The following is a 16,000-nucleotide window of genomic DNA, read 5'->3' on the forward strand; positions in this document are numbered from 1 at the left end:
AGCAGCTGCAAAATACTCTAGATGTGTGCGCCCCCTTGTGCACATGTGAGGCATTGTATGCTTTTACCATGGTGCGTCTGGATACGTGGGACCTGGAGACTCGAACATGAGTTCTTAGGCTTCGCAGGCAAGCACCTTAACCGCTAAGCCATCTCTCCAGCCTGAGTCCCCTCAATTCTTAGCACACCTCTGCAAGATACTTCTTCCTGTAAGATTTAGTACTTTTTAAATGTTCTTGTCCCAAACCTATGGCTCCTAACTTATGCATGGGCCAGGATTCTGGCTTATATCACTCAGGTTTATGCACACTGACCATGGCCTTCTCTGCCAATGCCTTCATTCTTGGGCCACAAAAACCATGCCATGAAGGTGGGGGTTGGGCAGCTTAGTTCTTTATGTCAGCATGGTGAGCACATAAAGCTGAAAGAACTCTCCAGAGGATAGCCCAACATTTTTGGCTAAATGCCTTCAAACCCTCCCAGAGATTCCGAAAGTGACCAAGTTTCTACTTACAGCAACTGCAGGGACACTAGCCCATCAAACAGTCCTTTGGGTATCTCAGTGATCTTGTTCCCGTAGAGCACGCTGGAAGAGAGAAGATGGCCGTGATTATGACAGCATGAAGCTACTGCAGCCTGCTCATGGACGAGGCCATCACCTCTGTCAGCTCTGGGTGCAGGACCTCAGGTCCTCTGCCTTCCTGGCCTACCTCATCTGTCCCTTCTCAGTAAGACAGAGGTAGGCAATACAACCCTTGCTGTGGGGACGGGATGTGAGTGTCTTGGAGTCAAGGCAGCACGGACTCCATCCTCCTGGACAGCCCCATAGGTCATCTCCACTGGGAAGAAGGTACCACCCTTTGTGGTATCTCCTTGAGCTGCAAGCGTGACTCATGCCTCGCAGCAAGTAAGCCCCGTGTGGGAAGCCAGTGGCCTGCCTCCAATGGGTATTGATCAGGCTGAACCAGCCCATAGAGTGTTTCCTTTTAAAATCCCACGGCATCCTAAGATTTCCTGAGCTGAGTGCTGTCATTATCCATCTAGACAGGGCTCTGGATATCCAAGGGCATCTCCTAATGGCACAGGGATTGCTGACTTGAGCCCCAGCTCATGGTGGAGGCAGAGGAGCTTTGCCATCCAAAATGACCACACTGTACACTTCCCATCCACCTTTCTTGTCCTTGTATGTCTAGGAACCCAGAAATTCAGAGCACTGGGATTTGCCCTTCCTCTTTCAGGACCACAGTGTCCCTCACACCAGTGCTTACTATACGCTGGCCTCATGCTTAGTGATGTCTGAGGATGGGGAAAGAAATCTGCTGTGTGTGTGTGCCTCTCACATCCTGAGCCCAGTGGGTCTCTGAGCTTGGACTGTGTTAATTTTAAGCACAGGTACCTAGAGAGACCCTCCTGGCCTCTCTCTGCTTTGTCCAATGGCAGACTGCACTGTCTCTGGGCTCTAGCTTCTGTTCTGACCAAGGAATAGAGCTAAGGAAGACCTGGTTGGTCTGCTTCTGTTAAAACCTCTTCTTGGGCTCCAAAGTACACGCACCAAGTACAATGTTCAATCTCACTCATGTGGCAAATGCATGCTGATCCTTATCTGGGGAGGCAAAGTGTGAGGAGGAGGGAATGGTAAATGGGAATGATGAAGCAAAGCCCCCATTTCCAGATGCCACTGGGAGTGGAAGAGTGAGCGCTCTCTCCGTCAGCCTGCAGGTGTGTTTTGTTAATGTTTCAACAAATTAATGACTAAATAGAAGTCAGTATGATGGTGCAGGCTCACATTTGTAATTCATATCAGTGCCCCACTGTTCCTTGTGCCAAGTGTAGGAACGTCACTGTCTTCTCGTCCCAGTGGATGTCAGAACTTACAGTGTAACAGAAGCTACCATGGTGGGGGGTGGGGGGAAGGGGCTTGGGGGTTAGGGTAGAGGGTCCTCAAGCCACCAGTTATGCCTCAGGGTGGGACATCCCCAAGCGTGGCAGGTCAGCTACCTTCCTATTCCTCCACTTCAGGGGCACCTGCACGTGGATGTGGCTGACTTTGCAGCTCAGGTCTTGTCTTGAATACCTTCACCTGCCCAAACATCTCTCCCTTGGGAGGCCTCTCCTAGTGTTTCAGTTCATATCTGCTGCCACCTATTATTTCATTCTGTGCCTTCTTAGCGGCTACCTTCGTGCCTCATGATGTCACTTAAACATTGTTTCTGCTTGATTTTTGTGCTCCTCCCCCACCAGCTTCTCTGAGTGTGGCCACAGTATAGAATACACCCATGGCTGGGTCCCTGGAGTGGAGGATGGAACAAGGGACAGTATAACATCTATGGAGTGAATGAATGAATGTCCATGTCTGGGGAGACAGGGCTTTTCTTAGCCCTTTATCTTGGCCCCTTGTGAGCTGGGGTTGGGTGTGTCTGTGTTCAGCTGTCAGCTCCATAGGTCCATAGGGGTCTTGTCTTTCCAGTTCCAGGCCACATTGTTGGACCCTACTCAGGACACAGCAGGCATCTACTAAAGAGATGAATGAATTCAGAGAAGGCTGATACTTCACTTAAGGCCCGGTCTGTGCTTCTAAGTTGGCTGGTGGTATGTCATTTAAATGTCTGGCCGCCAGATTTTGAATTTCTGTCTTCTTCAAGACAGGAGGCAGATCACTGTCCTGAGACTGTTCCCACATGCTGGATGAAGGAGAGGAGACAAGGGGCATGGAGGGTTGGCGTGGTGATGGGATTCCGGTGCCAGGCTCTCCCAGCGCCTCCTCTCCTCCAATACTCAGCACACTAAGCAGACACTAATCTCACACAAGGTTCTGTCTTTGATAACCCAGCCAGATGTTCCATGTGATAAATGAAACTAATTTACTCTGTAGGCAGCAGACACCACCTGAATCAGAGATGTCCCTGTCCTCAGCCGCTGCCCAGTTGGGGTGCAGTAGGCCAGGGAAGGGGTTCATCTTGTTACCTCCTCACTCAGAAATTAGGAGAACAGTTTGTGAAGAGAGACAAAGTAAGGCTAGCTGGCCTGTGGCACCCTCCTTTTTGTCTGGGGGTGGGGTAAGGAAGGAAACAAACAGGTCACTGGATAATATAAATACATCCATTGATGAAATCACTGTATCTGATGTCACCCTTTTCCATATTGTGTCAAGAAGCTCCACAGCAGGGAGATGAGGAATGGGACTTCTGGAGCCAGACACCTTGGGCTCACGTTCTGTCTCTCCCTCTCTTCTTCCTACCTTTGCTGTGGACGCTCCATATATCACTTTGCTCATTGGAAGGCTGCGTGTCTTTTAACAACTATGTACTTGGTGTGATTTTGAGTTGTCAAGAGGGATAACCAGGAATAAAAAAGTGAAGGAGGGGCTGGAGAGATGGCCCAGTGGTTAAGGCGTTTGCCTGCAAAGCCTGACAACCCAGGTTTGATTCTCCAGTAGCCACATAAAGCTAGATGCACAAAGAGGCACATGCATCTGGAGTTGGTTTGCAGTGGTTGGAGGCCCTGGCATACCCATTCTCATTTTCTCTCTCTCATCTCTCTATGTGTAAACACATTAATAAAAAAGTGAAGGAGCTTACATCATTCAACTTTCACTGTGAAAGAGAGATTACTATAGATACCACAGTTTATGTTATTGAGAGGATTAAACTCTTAAGACTTCTAGAATGCTTCTTGGTACACAGCCAGTGACCCATCAGTGCTGCTGGTCCATGCTGTGGGTATGGTCAGCACTAAATGTTAGGGATGGAAGGAATCACTGATCCCCTTCTGCCTGAGGAGACATGCTCAGAAGGCTCCCTCAACTCTCCTATGCCCCAAGCGAGCTACAGAGGGAATGAGGGCAAACACCTCACCATCTTAAACAGAGGGAGGAGAGTCTTATGGCCTCTGGTCAGTGAGGATTTGGTTCCCCATATGGGCTTCAAAAATCAAAGAGATGGCTGGGCGTGGTGGTGCACTCCTTTAATCCCAGCACTGGGGAGGAAGAGGTAGGAGGATTGCTGTAAATCTGAGGTCAGCCTGAGAATACATAGCGAATTCCAGGTCATCTCTGGCTAGAGCGAAACTTGACCTCAAGCCCCCTTCTCCCCCCCCCAAAAAAAATCAAAGAAAGGAATGGTGATGGGGTGGGATAGGTATTGCCTCAGGAAAAAAAAAAAAAAAAAGGCCATATGTTTGGTTCAGAGCAAAAGCCTTGAAAATTGCAGCAGGAAATGAACTCCTCTCCCTGGACAAGGTCACATACGTGGAAGGAAGAGGTGGGGAGCAGTGGGCTCTCATTGCAGAGTTAAATTATCATTCTCTGCTCTAGGCCTCCCCCGAGACAGCGCCGTGCAGTATGCTGTGGGAGGGGGAGCCGAGCCGGAGTCGAAGATGCATTCGAATTAGAAGCCAATAACTGGGCGAGCTGCCGGCACTTAATCAATAAAAATAACGCATTGGAGTTGTAGAAATATTCCCCAAGATCAATTTCCCCTGAAGAAATATTTGTTTCTTTTTACTAGATTGCCACAAGTGTGTAAGGGAACATAAAGCCTTGATAAGCACCTCTTGAAATATATGGACGCGTCCCTCCCCCCCCCCCCGCCCCACCTCCACACACAGTCATTCTGGTCCCACTTACAGCGACGTGAGTGATTTCAGGCCCTGGAAGGAATCTGGAGCTATGTCCGATATCTGATTCTTGCTGATGTCTCTGCAAATGTGAACGGGAGAGTCTGAGAACACGGCTCACAGGTGTGATGATGCTCACTCTTAAGCATGCACCCAGCAGTTCAGGCATTTAAAAATGGTAAGGATTAATTGATCAGTTAAGCAATTTATTCATTCATAGCACAAGAGGGGATGCCTAAAGAGCCTCTACCCCACTACCATGGGAGCTTTGTATCATTTTTCTTGGGTATTAAAGATTGCTCACCTATTCACTCACCCGTGGTGGCTTGACTGGGACACAGGACTGTGTGTATGGTAGGACATCCCTGTGCAGGTATGGAAACACACCCAGAATCTGGACATGCTGCTACACTGTAATCCCAGCTTTGGGGAGACTGAGACAGGAGACTCGTGAGATAGAGTCCAGACTGGGCTTTATAATAGTAAGACCCTGAGCCAGAAGGACCATATGTTGGAGGTCAACCTGAGCTTCCATAGTGAGACCTTGCCTGAAAAACTGAAACAGATGAAACAAATAAAACCCAGCCCCCAGCCAGGACTTGGCTGTAGGTTCACTGTTGAGTGCTGAATGGTACCAATGGAGAAGCACCGGCCCCACCGACCACAGGCTAGGACAGGTTTCTGTAAACATCACTTTTTTGAACTACACCCCACAACACGACTATGTCCTTGAAAGACCTGAGTCATTTAACCTCCCCTGTGATGTTTTCTCCCTGATCTGAAAGTTGTCTCTGAGCAGGGACTTAAGCCTCTATCAGGCTCAATGTGGCTCTTTGGGCCTATGATATAAGGCCTTATGATGTAAGCGTACCATGAGATTCTCTGGAGATGCCTTTGAGACGTGGGCTTGTGGCTGGCTGGCAGTGCTCCCCATTTGGGTCAAGCCCAGCAAGGCGGGCATGTCCGGGGCTTTGGAAATACTGGATCACTCACGATAACTAACCTGGCCGGTGTGTGCAGGGGAACCTCAGCCCGACCCCTCGCAGGAGGCCTCTGGCTATACCCTTTCAGTGTCCCAGTGAGAACTGGGCCACTGGTCCTTGCTAAGAGCTCTTCACAGAGGAGGACTTCCTTCGGTCATTAGCTCAGGGCTGGCCTTTAAGCTCTTGTCAGTGGCAGGAGAGATGCTCCGATCTCCTGTGACAAGAAGCCTCTCTGGTTCTTTTTTCTTTAACCAAATAAATCAATGGGCCCTTGCTTCTGTGCAGAAGAGGGAGCGCTGAGGTCTTAGCAGGCCAACGAGGGTGAGACAAGTGGATATTGAGAAGAAAGCACATCTGAGCAGATTCATAAATGATGGCCCCCAGTGAGGCCGGGCACTTAGTCACAGTCTCCTAAGGGCATGCAAAAGGGAGTGCCCTTGATCATGTCCCCCTCCCTTGTCTTCCCTGGGAAGGCCCACACAACAATCTTTGCTTAAACCTCTGTTCCCTTCCCTCCAGTTTCCAAAGCCTGTAAAGTTGAAAGATGCCCCCTGGGTTAAGGCCTCTTCTGCACAGCTGTCTGGTTTATCCCCTTAGCTGGCAAGATCCCCTCCAACAAATCCAGATTGTGCTCGCAAACTCGTCAGCTTACACTGGGCTTTTCTTCAACGCTCCATTTTTGTACAACGGTCTTAACAAGCAAATACCCTGGATTATCCTAATCTTCCCCACCCTCAGTGTTTCCGTCTAGGAAAGCATTTCAGGCAGGTACGCAAGGTCTCCTCAGGCCAGATCCAGGACAAAGAGGAAGCCTGTTCGAACTCGTTTTTCCCTGATCCTGGGATGTCACTTCAAGGTGCCCAGACATCTAGCGTGCAAGAGGAAGCACTGTGGATTTGGGGTTTGGCCGTGTGGGACAGATTGGTTTTCATTCCATAATTACACAACTTTTAGTCTCAACATGCCCCAGGGCTATAGCACAATGTGAGATTTCTTCTGGTTTTAGAGATGGCAGAGAGTGGGAATTGGAGAGGTGGTCATTTAGGTTGAAACTGATCTTAGAGGTCACTTAGGTCTCCTTTTTTTCCCTCCTATTTTAATTGTTTTTATATTTATGTACGTGTAGCATGTTGTTTTAAAATAAGTACTCATTATGGGATGGCTCAATCAGCTACTTTACATATATATTTCCCCATATATCTCTTATTTGCTTATGGTGAAAACACACTTAAAATCTACCCTCAACAATATATGCAATGCATTGCTATTAACTCTAGCCGTTGTGCGGCACAAGAGACCTCTTGAGCATCTTCCTCCTGTTTAATTGGAATTTTGTATCCTTAGACCAGCATCTCTCTGGGAGTCCCATCCTTATCTCCACAATAAACCTCTGATACTTCCTATTCTGTTCTTTGTTTTCCTGAGTTGGATGTTTTAAGAATCCGTGTGTGTGACAGTGAATCTTCACTGGTCATTTGAGTGTGTTTCGAATCACCTAGGAGACACATCTCTGCTGGTGTCTGAAAGGGTGTTTCCAGAAAGGATGAGCTGAGCAGGAAAGACCCACACTGAATGTGGGTGGCAAATCCCACGAGCTGGGTTCCTGGGCTGAAGGATGAGGGAAAAGGGGAGGGATCAGCTCAGAACAACATTCAGCTCTCCGTTTCCTGATACTGACTCCACCAGCTGCTCCACGCTCCCACTGCCATGTCTTCCCCACTGTGATGGACGGAATCCCCTTTAAAACCGTGAACCAAGAGCTGGAGAGATGGATCAGCAGTTAAGTTTGAGAAGCCTAAGGACCCATGTTCCACTCTCCAAATCTCATGTAAGCCAGATGCACAAGGGGATGCAAGTGTGCAAGGTCTCACATGTGCACAAGGTGGTATACATGTCTGGACTTTGATTGCAGTGACTGGAGGTCCGGCCACACCAATTCTTTCTCTCTCTCTCATAAAAAAATTGCAAAAAAAAAAAAAAACAAGCCAAAAAACTATGAACCAAAATAACTTCTTTGATAACTTGTTTTCAGTAAGGTATTTTTGGTCACAATGATTGAGAAAAGTAACAAGTACATAGTGAGATTATATACTATATTTTAAATATTAGTAAGGAATCAACAGCCTCAGACATCAAGGACCTGAAGCCACCAAAGATTTGACACTGTCATTTAGGTACAGATCTGTCTATTTCTTTCTTTCTTCTTCTTCTTCTTTTTTTTTTGAGGTAGGGTCTTACTCTAGCCCAGGCTCACCTGAAATTCACTATGTAGTCTCAGTCTGGCCTTGAACTCACAGCGCTCCTTCTACCTCTGCCTCCTGAGCACTGGGATTAAAGGTGTGTGCGACCTATTTATCTATTGCTTGACTGTTATCTCAACACACTTGTTATTTCACTCTCCTGGACACATATGCAACGCAGGGAACAGACAGACTAGGGTTGGTTGTCACTGAGCTCCAAGCTTGAGCCTTGTCCAGTCTATAGAGAGGTGGTCCTAGAGCTGACTGCATGACACAGTCATTCTTAACCAGTGACTCTCACAACGTGCACCCAGAGGGCTGGAGAGATGGCTTAGTGGTTAGGCGCTTGCCTGTGAAGCCTAAGGACCCCAGTTCGAGGCTCGATTTGCCAGGATCCATGTTAGCCAGATGCACAAGGGGGTGCACACAAGTAGAATTCATTTGCAGTGGCTGGAGGCCCTGGAACGCCCATTCTCTCTCTCTCTCTGCCTCTTTCTCTCTTTGTCTGTTGCTCACAAATAAATAAAATAAATAAAAATAAACAAAAAAATTAAAATGCGCCCAAAGAGTCTTATTTGCTTAGCTGGGTATTGGGACTACCAGAGGAATGTGTCAATCTGTGTATTTAATAAATCTCTAGGAGTGAGTGACTTTTCCAGATTAGAACAGAGGGGGCAAGTTCAAGTGCATGCAGGAGGCAAGCAGAGCATGTAAGGGTGAGTCTAGAAAGTTCTGGAGTCTGTGGTAGATTGATCTGAGTGTATACGCATGAAAAGAACTTTTTGTTAAAGACATGATCTGACTAAACAGCCAATTTTGGCCTCAAAAATGTCATCTAAATGCTTTAGCCTCTTGAGTTGGGATTATAGGTGCTCAATCCCACACCCAGCTTCACAGAACTCTGGCTGCACAATATAAACTTGGCCTCTAGGTGTTACAGCTGCCAGCAAATCAACTCTGTGAAAACACATGGAAGACCTCCTGGGTCTGTTCTCCCTGCGCATGGCCTCTCTATTTTGATACTGGGTTTTATCCGGCGTGTTTCCTTCATATTGAGGTAATCGCTAGAAATTGGTAGAGATGGAACCATTCATGGATAACTCCATTTTTTTTTTTAAAGACTGGTTCAGTCATAGTTGATGGGGGGAATTTTCTTCTGTTAAATATCATGGAGAAACTTGTCATGGGCATGTAGGAGGAATTCACTATTTAGGGATTTGAAATCTCACCTGGATTTAACATAGCCCATACCATTAAATATCAGTCTGTATTTCTAAAGTTCTATTAGTCAAAAAAAATCCTAGAGTGGGGGCTCTTTTCCCTACTGTTGTTCCCTTGTGGTGTTTGGGGAGGGGAAGGGCATCATAATAAATATCAGTAGCATCAGAAGTGATCAAAAATTAAATTCACTTTCCAGGTCGTGACTGAGAAGGTCTTATGAATTTTGAATATGCCAATCGTGGCAACTCCAATAGGGTGGAGAAAGGACAGTAAAACACAGCCAAGCTCTAAATTACCTGGACTTCACAAAAAATTAGAGCAGTGACTTAAATCATGCAAGAGCTATCGGTTGGGGCAGTGACTGAACTTGTCATTTTTCACTGGAATTACTATCAGCCTGCATAATCAAGCTGGGCTTTAAAAATGAATTGGGGGGGGTGCATGGAGAGCGAGCTGGGAAGCAGGGACACCAGGAGATTAATGACCCAAGGTTTTAAATATTAAGGCCTATATTTATACAGCTCCTCCAGAAGGGATGTTGCCAAGGGGCGGGGGGGAAGCCTGTGCTTTGAGCTGGCTCGTTAAGTTAGTTTCCACTTCTGGACTTGCACCAGGAGAGAATCTTGTTTGCTTTGGATTTCCAGTTAGATGGGAAGTTGGCTTCCTGAGATCTGAGGGTAAAACCTACTAATGCCACTGTTTCTCAGGGATGTTTATTTTTAACATGAAAGAAATCAGCAAGCCTGGTTAATGTAGGCCCTTCTGCTCAAGGGAAGCCAGTGAGCTGGTCTGGTATAGAAGGAATAAAAAAAGCCAGGACGGAGTCCATGCATATTTCTACCTGCCCTCTCTTTCACTCTGTAGACTGTGGGTAGAGGTCAGAGAGAGCGAACGAGTAGAATGAGGACAACATTTGGAGCACTGGGGTAGTCTAAATGATTTTTCCAAACTGGAAAAGAGGAAAGGGGTCTCGCTCCAGAACCTTAATATTGGCAACAACACAGCTGGGTCCTTCCTGAACCCTGCCAGACTCCTCTTCAGACAGTCCAGTGCCGAGTGGCTCAAGGTCATCATGTGATGGGTGAGCATGACAACATTGTCCCCATTGACGGGGATGACACAGTGGTGCTGTCATTTTAAATGTTGCTGTGGTAGGGATGGTAGAGCATGCTGCTGTTAGCAGGTGACAGTGTGATGTGGTGGGTGAGATATCAGACACTGTGATCCTGGGTCCTCCCATGAGCAGGTCATATGACTATGATCAAGTCAAGTCATATATGTCCACATGTGGCTCATGCCCTCCAGGACTTCCTGTTCCATTTAGAAAGAGGAGGAAGTCCTTACTGTGGTACAAAGCGCTCCTGTGACCGCGTCCCTACCTGCTCCTCCAACACAATTGTCATCTTCAGTCCTCTGTCACTTAATACTCATTAGTGACCACAGACCATCATGCACAACCCCCATGCCTTTCGCCTGCCCTTCTGCTGTCTGCGACGGTCCCTCTGGGACTTCACACCCATCCTTCCCTTCATCAGGCCACCTGCATGTAGAAGCCATTGTGGGAAAACTCAGGCTGGAAGACAACATGCATCATTCTTTCTTGTGTTTATTTACTTGTTTTCTGTTCTCTTTCAACTGAAATAATGGCAGCTTTGTGAGTAAAGCTTTCAGTTTTGTTGATTGTGCCATCCAGAATTTAGTAGCAGACATCCATTAAGTATTAATTACACAAGCGCATGTGTGGTTGTTGGGGTGTCAGTGATGGCAGTGTGTAAAGATGTGGGGCCACTGTCATGCCTCTGTTGAAACTCCTATTCTATGCTCATGTCGCCAAAGTCAAGGATAATACAAATGGCCAGCGTGGCTTTATCGGGGGGAGGGGAGGGGCAACTCATCTGCTTCTCCCATACAGATAATTTCCCTTTTCTTTATAATCTGTGGAGCTCTTAGCTCTCAGGCCTCACAACTTGCCCACAATACTTCCTCCCACCCAATGTCAGGAGAGTAGTTCAGCTCAGATCTGTCCCGGAGCACTGGATGCATTATGTTGATGGGGCGGGTTGCTTACTATGAGGCTCTCCTATCACATAAAGACCCTGGGAGTCCCTCCCACCACATAAAGACGCTGGGAGTCCCTTCCACCCAGTGAAGACACTGGGAGCCCCTCCCACACTGTAAAGACAACCAGGGTTACTCATTTCTCCCCAGGGGGAAACTCACATTCGCTTCAGTTTCTTGTACTGGGTGAAGGCTCCTGCAGGGATGGATTTGATGGAGTTCTGTTCTAGACGTCTGGGAAACAAGAGCAGAGTAGAGTCAATTAACCATCCATCTGTCAACAAGGAGCTACCGAGGGCGGCTGTGTCCTCTGGTCTTGAGGACAGGATGGTGTCTGTCAACACAAGGCACAAGTCCTAGTTGCAGGAGACAGGACAAACACTATAGCCAGAGAGTCCAGGTTTTGCCTACAGGGCACCATCCAGGGGCCTAGGAGTCCTTGGAAAAAGGAAGGCTTGCTTCTTGGGAGCTTTCATGCTTGACTATAAGCTGCCTTTGGAGGCAGCTGGCTTCTTCAAAGAAAGCTGTAGGAAGTAACTGGGCAGAGTATTGAAAATGTGGAAGGCATGAAGGAAAAGGAGAATAAATAAGAAAAGAGATGGACCATGGTCCAGCAAAGCTTATCTGTCACGGAACCATGTCGTTATTCTGTTAAAATTTCATACACAGAGCTAATGGGCAGAAATGTCAAGGGCTGACTTCACTCCGCTGCTTTGCAATGGGCTGTTTTAACATGGTGGTGAAACAACCTTAAAATCGTTAGGCTTCTGGCCTGACATTCATCAGACTGGTTTCCTGACATCCTGAGAGCCCAGGGACCCAGCGTGGACCACTCCCCTGAGCTACTGCTGGAATTGGTAGCGTGTACTTCATGTAGACTTCTTGAAATTATTCTGAGAAGAGTAAGGGATGCTTCATGTCAGAGCCCAAAACTTCTCGGGAAGAGAAGGGGCCATGGGGAGTAGGTGAGCTCTTCCATTCTGGTTTCTTTGATCTCTCAAATGCTTTCCCATCCCTGAGCACAGGTGTGGTGGGAAACAGGCATGAGCAGGAGGCGGGGCGCACTATTACAGATGATGAATGGCATTCCGGCCCAGGCTGAGGGCTCAGCATCTCAACCCCATCCATCTCCCTTCTCCCCAAGGTACAGATCTTTTCATCAGCTCCTCATTTGGCAGGGCTGCTCCCCAAACCCTCAGCTGGGAAGACACAAAAGTATGTGTTTGTGAAGGAGGCTGGGGGGGTGGGGTAAGAGGGAAACGGGGGGGGGGGGGTGGTGGTAGGAGGAACCGGTTTCCTCAGAGGCTAGGTCTAGTGGATGCACATTTCTGGCAAGGCTGGAACCATTCATCTTGAAGAGTAATCCCCACTGCAGAGTAGGGGAGACAGTCGTATTAATTTGTGCCTCTGCGATCTCATCTTCATTGGGGGAACGGAGTATTTGTTACTGGGACCGCTAATGGAGCAGTTTGCCAGCAATTTTCCCATTTCAAACAACATCTCAGCTGCTAATGTGAAATGGTTTGTCAGGCCTACCCATAACACAGACAAATCACTCTCCAGGCAAGAGGAAGGGGGGAAAGGGTTTGGGTGGGTGGGGGGGTGCAGAAAAAGGAAGGGCGGCTGAGAGGAGAGGGAGCTCCAGGACAGATCATTCTTGGCTGCCGGATGAATAGAGTCTACAAATGAGACTGCCACGGTCTATTAACAATGCCTTTGTGTGGAAGGGGTGGGGAGGGCACTTTCCTGGGACTGCAGTCACAGGCAGGCTTGACAGAGACTGGCTGGCTGACTGGCTGGTGGTGAGTCACCAGAGCTTGCCAAAGGTTCTCGGGGACTATGGGCTACTGAATACAGCCGCCCGCAGCGGCAGCTTGCCTTGGCAGACTTTCCAAGGACATTCTCATTTTCCAGCTGAGTGGAGAGTTCAGCAGGGACTTCTCAGCCAAGGCAGCAGCTCCACAAGTCTCCTGGGCTGCCAGCGAGGTGGCATGCACTCTCCCGCAATCTCACCACTCACCTGCCACTCTGGCTCGGGATTTTAGCTATTTGCTGCCTCTGGAGAGAACTACTGTCTGTGAGGATGATTGACCCCTTTGGATTTTTATAGGAGACTTACTGGTCCTTACTGCAGCCAAGAGACAAGGGTTGGGGGTAAGGTCTGCAGCCTCACAGCGCACTTGGTAATCAGATTACCTCCACTTGAGCAATATGCAGGAGGTGAGACGGCTCCGAGGCCTTAGGATCTGCTGACAGAGATGAGCCAAGGATGGCCCATCTCAGAACCAAAGTTTATTGCTACCATAATAATGAAGGAGAGCTGTTATTTCTGGAGTCAAGTTGATTATGACGATTACTATCTGTGCAGCAAGCTATATTGGCTCATTTGTAGGTTGAGGTTAAGAAGACTTGGTGGTGGGTCACATAAGTTGTCCAAAGTGGCAGAGCTAGTATAAGTGGTAGAAACGATGACCCTCTTTTCCATATACTGGTCACATTTGCTGTCTGCATTTGTGGAAATGAGGAGAAACAAGGCCCAGAAAAGTCATAGAAAAGCTTAAGGGATTAAGGCCCTGCTGACATCGTGCAAGCAGACACTCAGTGACAAAGGCTCTCAGAGCTGAGGAAGGAGATGTAAAGTTATACTCAGTCCTCCCTGTCCATGGGCGCCACATTCATGGATTCATCCACGTGTGGTTCAAAACTAGAAAAGAAAAACTGCACCTGTTTTAAATATGTCATTATGTCCTAAACATTTTCATCTAACATCTGTTTGCATACCATTGACACTATATTAGGTATTGCGTCAAAAAATGACGTAAGGGCTGGAGAGATGGTTAAGGCTCTTGCCTGCAAAGCCAAAGCACACAGGTTTGATTCCCCAGGACCCACGTAAACTAGATGCACAAGGTGCCACATGCATCTGGAGTTTGTTTGCAGTGCCTAGAGGCCCTGGTGTGCCCATTTCCACACCCCCATCTTCTCTCTAGTAAATGAAAACATAAGAAGTTAATTTTTTTTTTTTACAAAGAAATGATTTAAAATAGACAAGAGGAGGTTTATAGGTTATATACATTTCATATAAGAGACCTGATCATCTGAGGATTCTAGGCCTCATGGACGGTCCCGGAAGCAACCCCTCTCCCTTGGCTATGGGATCAGGTAATAACAGTGTATATGCATTGCAGGTGACGTACAAGGTGAGATATCTGAACCAAAAAAATCCTACGACTTCTGCGCTTATCCTGTTGGCCCTGACAGAGACCCTGCCTGGCACCCTGCACTCCTTGGACTTGCTCATCCAGGGTCTGAGGCTCTCAGCCTCTCACTGGATTCTTGACAGGACATGGACTAACCTTGCCCCGGGAGGGATTAGGGACTTCTTGGGGGTGTTGAAGGTAGTTGTGAGGAACCAAAGTCCCTTAAATGCAAAGGCAAGGGTAAAGATAATGACAACAGGGCTGGAGAGATGGCTTAGCGGTTAAGCGCTTGCCCGTGAAGCCTAAGGACCCCGGTTCGAGGCTCGGTTCCCCAGGTCCCACGTTAGCCAGATGCACAAGGGGGCGCACGCATCTGGAGTTCGTTTGCAGAGGCTGGAAGCCCTGGCGTGCCCATTCTCTCTCTCTCCCTCTCTCTGTCTTTCTCTGTGTCTGTCGCTCTCAAATAAATAAATAAATAAAAATTAAAAAAAAAAGACAATGACAACAGCAGTAAGAGGTAATTGGTGTCAGGTGCATAGATGTCAGGTACTAAGGAAAGAGTTTTACACGGTGTATCATACAATAGTTAGAGCTCTGTGAAGTGGATCATATTTGTTACAAACACCTTCTCTTTGATTCTTTCCTTATTTGAGACAGGGTATCCTTATATTGCTCAGGTAGGCCTGGAACTTGCAACCCCTCTGACACTATTTTACTTTAATATTTATTATTTATTTATTTATTTGTGTGAGTGTGTGTGTACACCTGAGTCTCTTGCTGTTGCAAATGAACACCTGTTCAGCCTTACATAGGTGGCCTGGGAATTTAAGCAAGGGCTTTAACCACTAGGCCACCTTCCCAGCCCCTAACCCTACTTTAAGCCTGAAAAATTTGAGGCTCAGAGACTTGAATTTACCTGTCCAAATTCACAAAGCTAGAAGGGGCTAAGCTGGGATTTCAATTCAAGTTTGTCTGATTCTAAAGCTCAGACCCTCAACCACTGTATTAAATCTTCAATTTCTAGTCTTTGCCGGATCATCTGCAGGGAAAACAGCTCCTCTGCTAAGAGGCAAAACTAGCGGGTACACATATGTGCACAAGGGTACATGCAGTTGCCATGCAGCAGGGGTCCCTGGGTATATTAACCTGTTACCTAGTCCTGCAGCCCAGAGACACATGATGTAGTCTCCTAGTGACAAAACCCTTGACTATAAAGAACAGAAAGATGCATTGGTGGGCAGGAGAGATGGCTCAGCATCAAAGTACTTGATGCAAAGCCTGATGGCTTGGATTTGATTATGGGAACCCATGTAAAGCCTGATACATAAAGTGGTGCATGTGTCTGGAGTTTGTTTACAGTAGCAGGAGACCCTAATGTGTCCATATTCTATCTCCCCTTCTCTACCTTGAAGAAAGAGAGAGAGAAAAAAAAATTAAAAAGAAGAATTAGCATTAACAAAACCCATCACATTTCAGGAGGTGTCTGAAGCCAACAGCTGTTTTAGGCCTCTCTTAACTGGCACATGTGTCTTGCTTTGTCTAGCAAACATTCTTCAGGCGGCAAGCTGATTTAATAGAACTAACATAAAAACAAACATACAAATCAAACATCCAAGCGTGTCCCTGCACCAGCCAAAACAACGCGAACGTCGGATGGTGATTTCAGCCATTTGTACCCTCTATTG

General features: G+C 47.4%; 1 protein-coding gene across 1 annotated transcript in view; it reads right to left on the reverse strand.

The window, feature by feature from the left end:
• The window catches only part of Slit3 (slit guidance ligand 3), a 659,658-nt gene that overhangs the window by 116,092 nt on the left and 527,566 nt on the right, over window positions 1-16,000 (reverse strand). The window contains exons 10-12 of the mRNA XM_004661033.3: window positions 11,278-11,349; window positions 4,624-4,695; window positions 514-585 (exon numbers count right to left, since the gene is read on the reverse strand). Coding sequence (XP_004661090.2) covers window positions 514-585; window positions 4,624-4,695; window positions 11,278-11,349 — 216 coding nt within the window. The remainder of the gene's footprint in view (window positions 1-513; window positions 586-4,623; window positions 4,696-11,277; window positions 11,350-16,000) is intronic.

The sequence above is a fragment of the Jaculus jaculus genome, chromosome 6 (genome assembly GCF_020740685.1).
Source record: "Jaculus jaculus isolate mJacJac1 chromosome 6, mJacJac1.mat.Y.cur, whole genome shotgun sequence".
In the NCBI taxonomy this organism is placed as follows: domain Eukaryota; kingdom Metazoa; phylum Chordata; class Mammalia; order Rodentia; family Dipodidae; genus Jaculus; species Jaculus jaculus.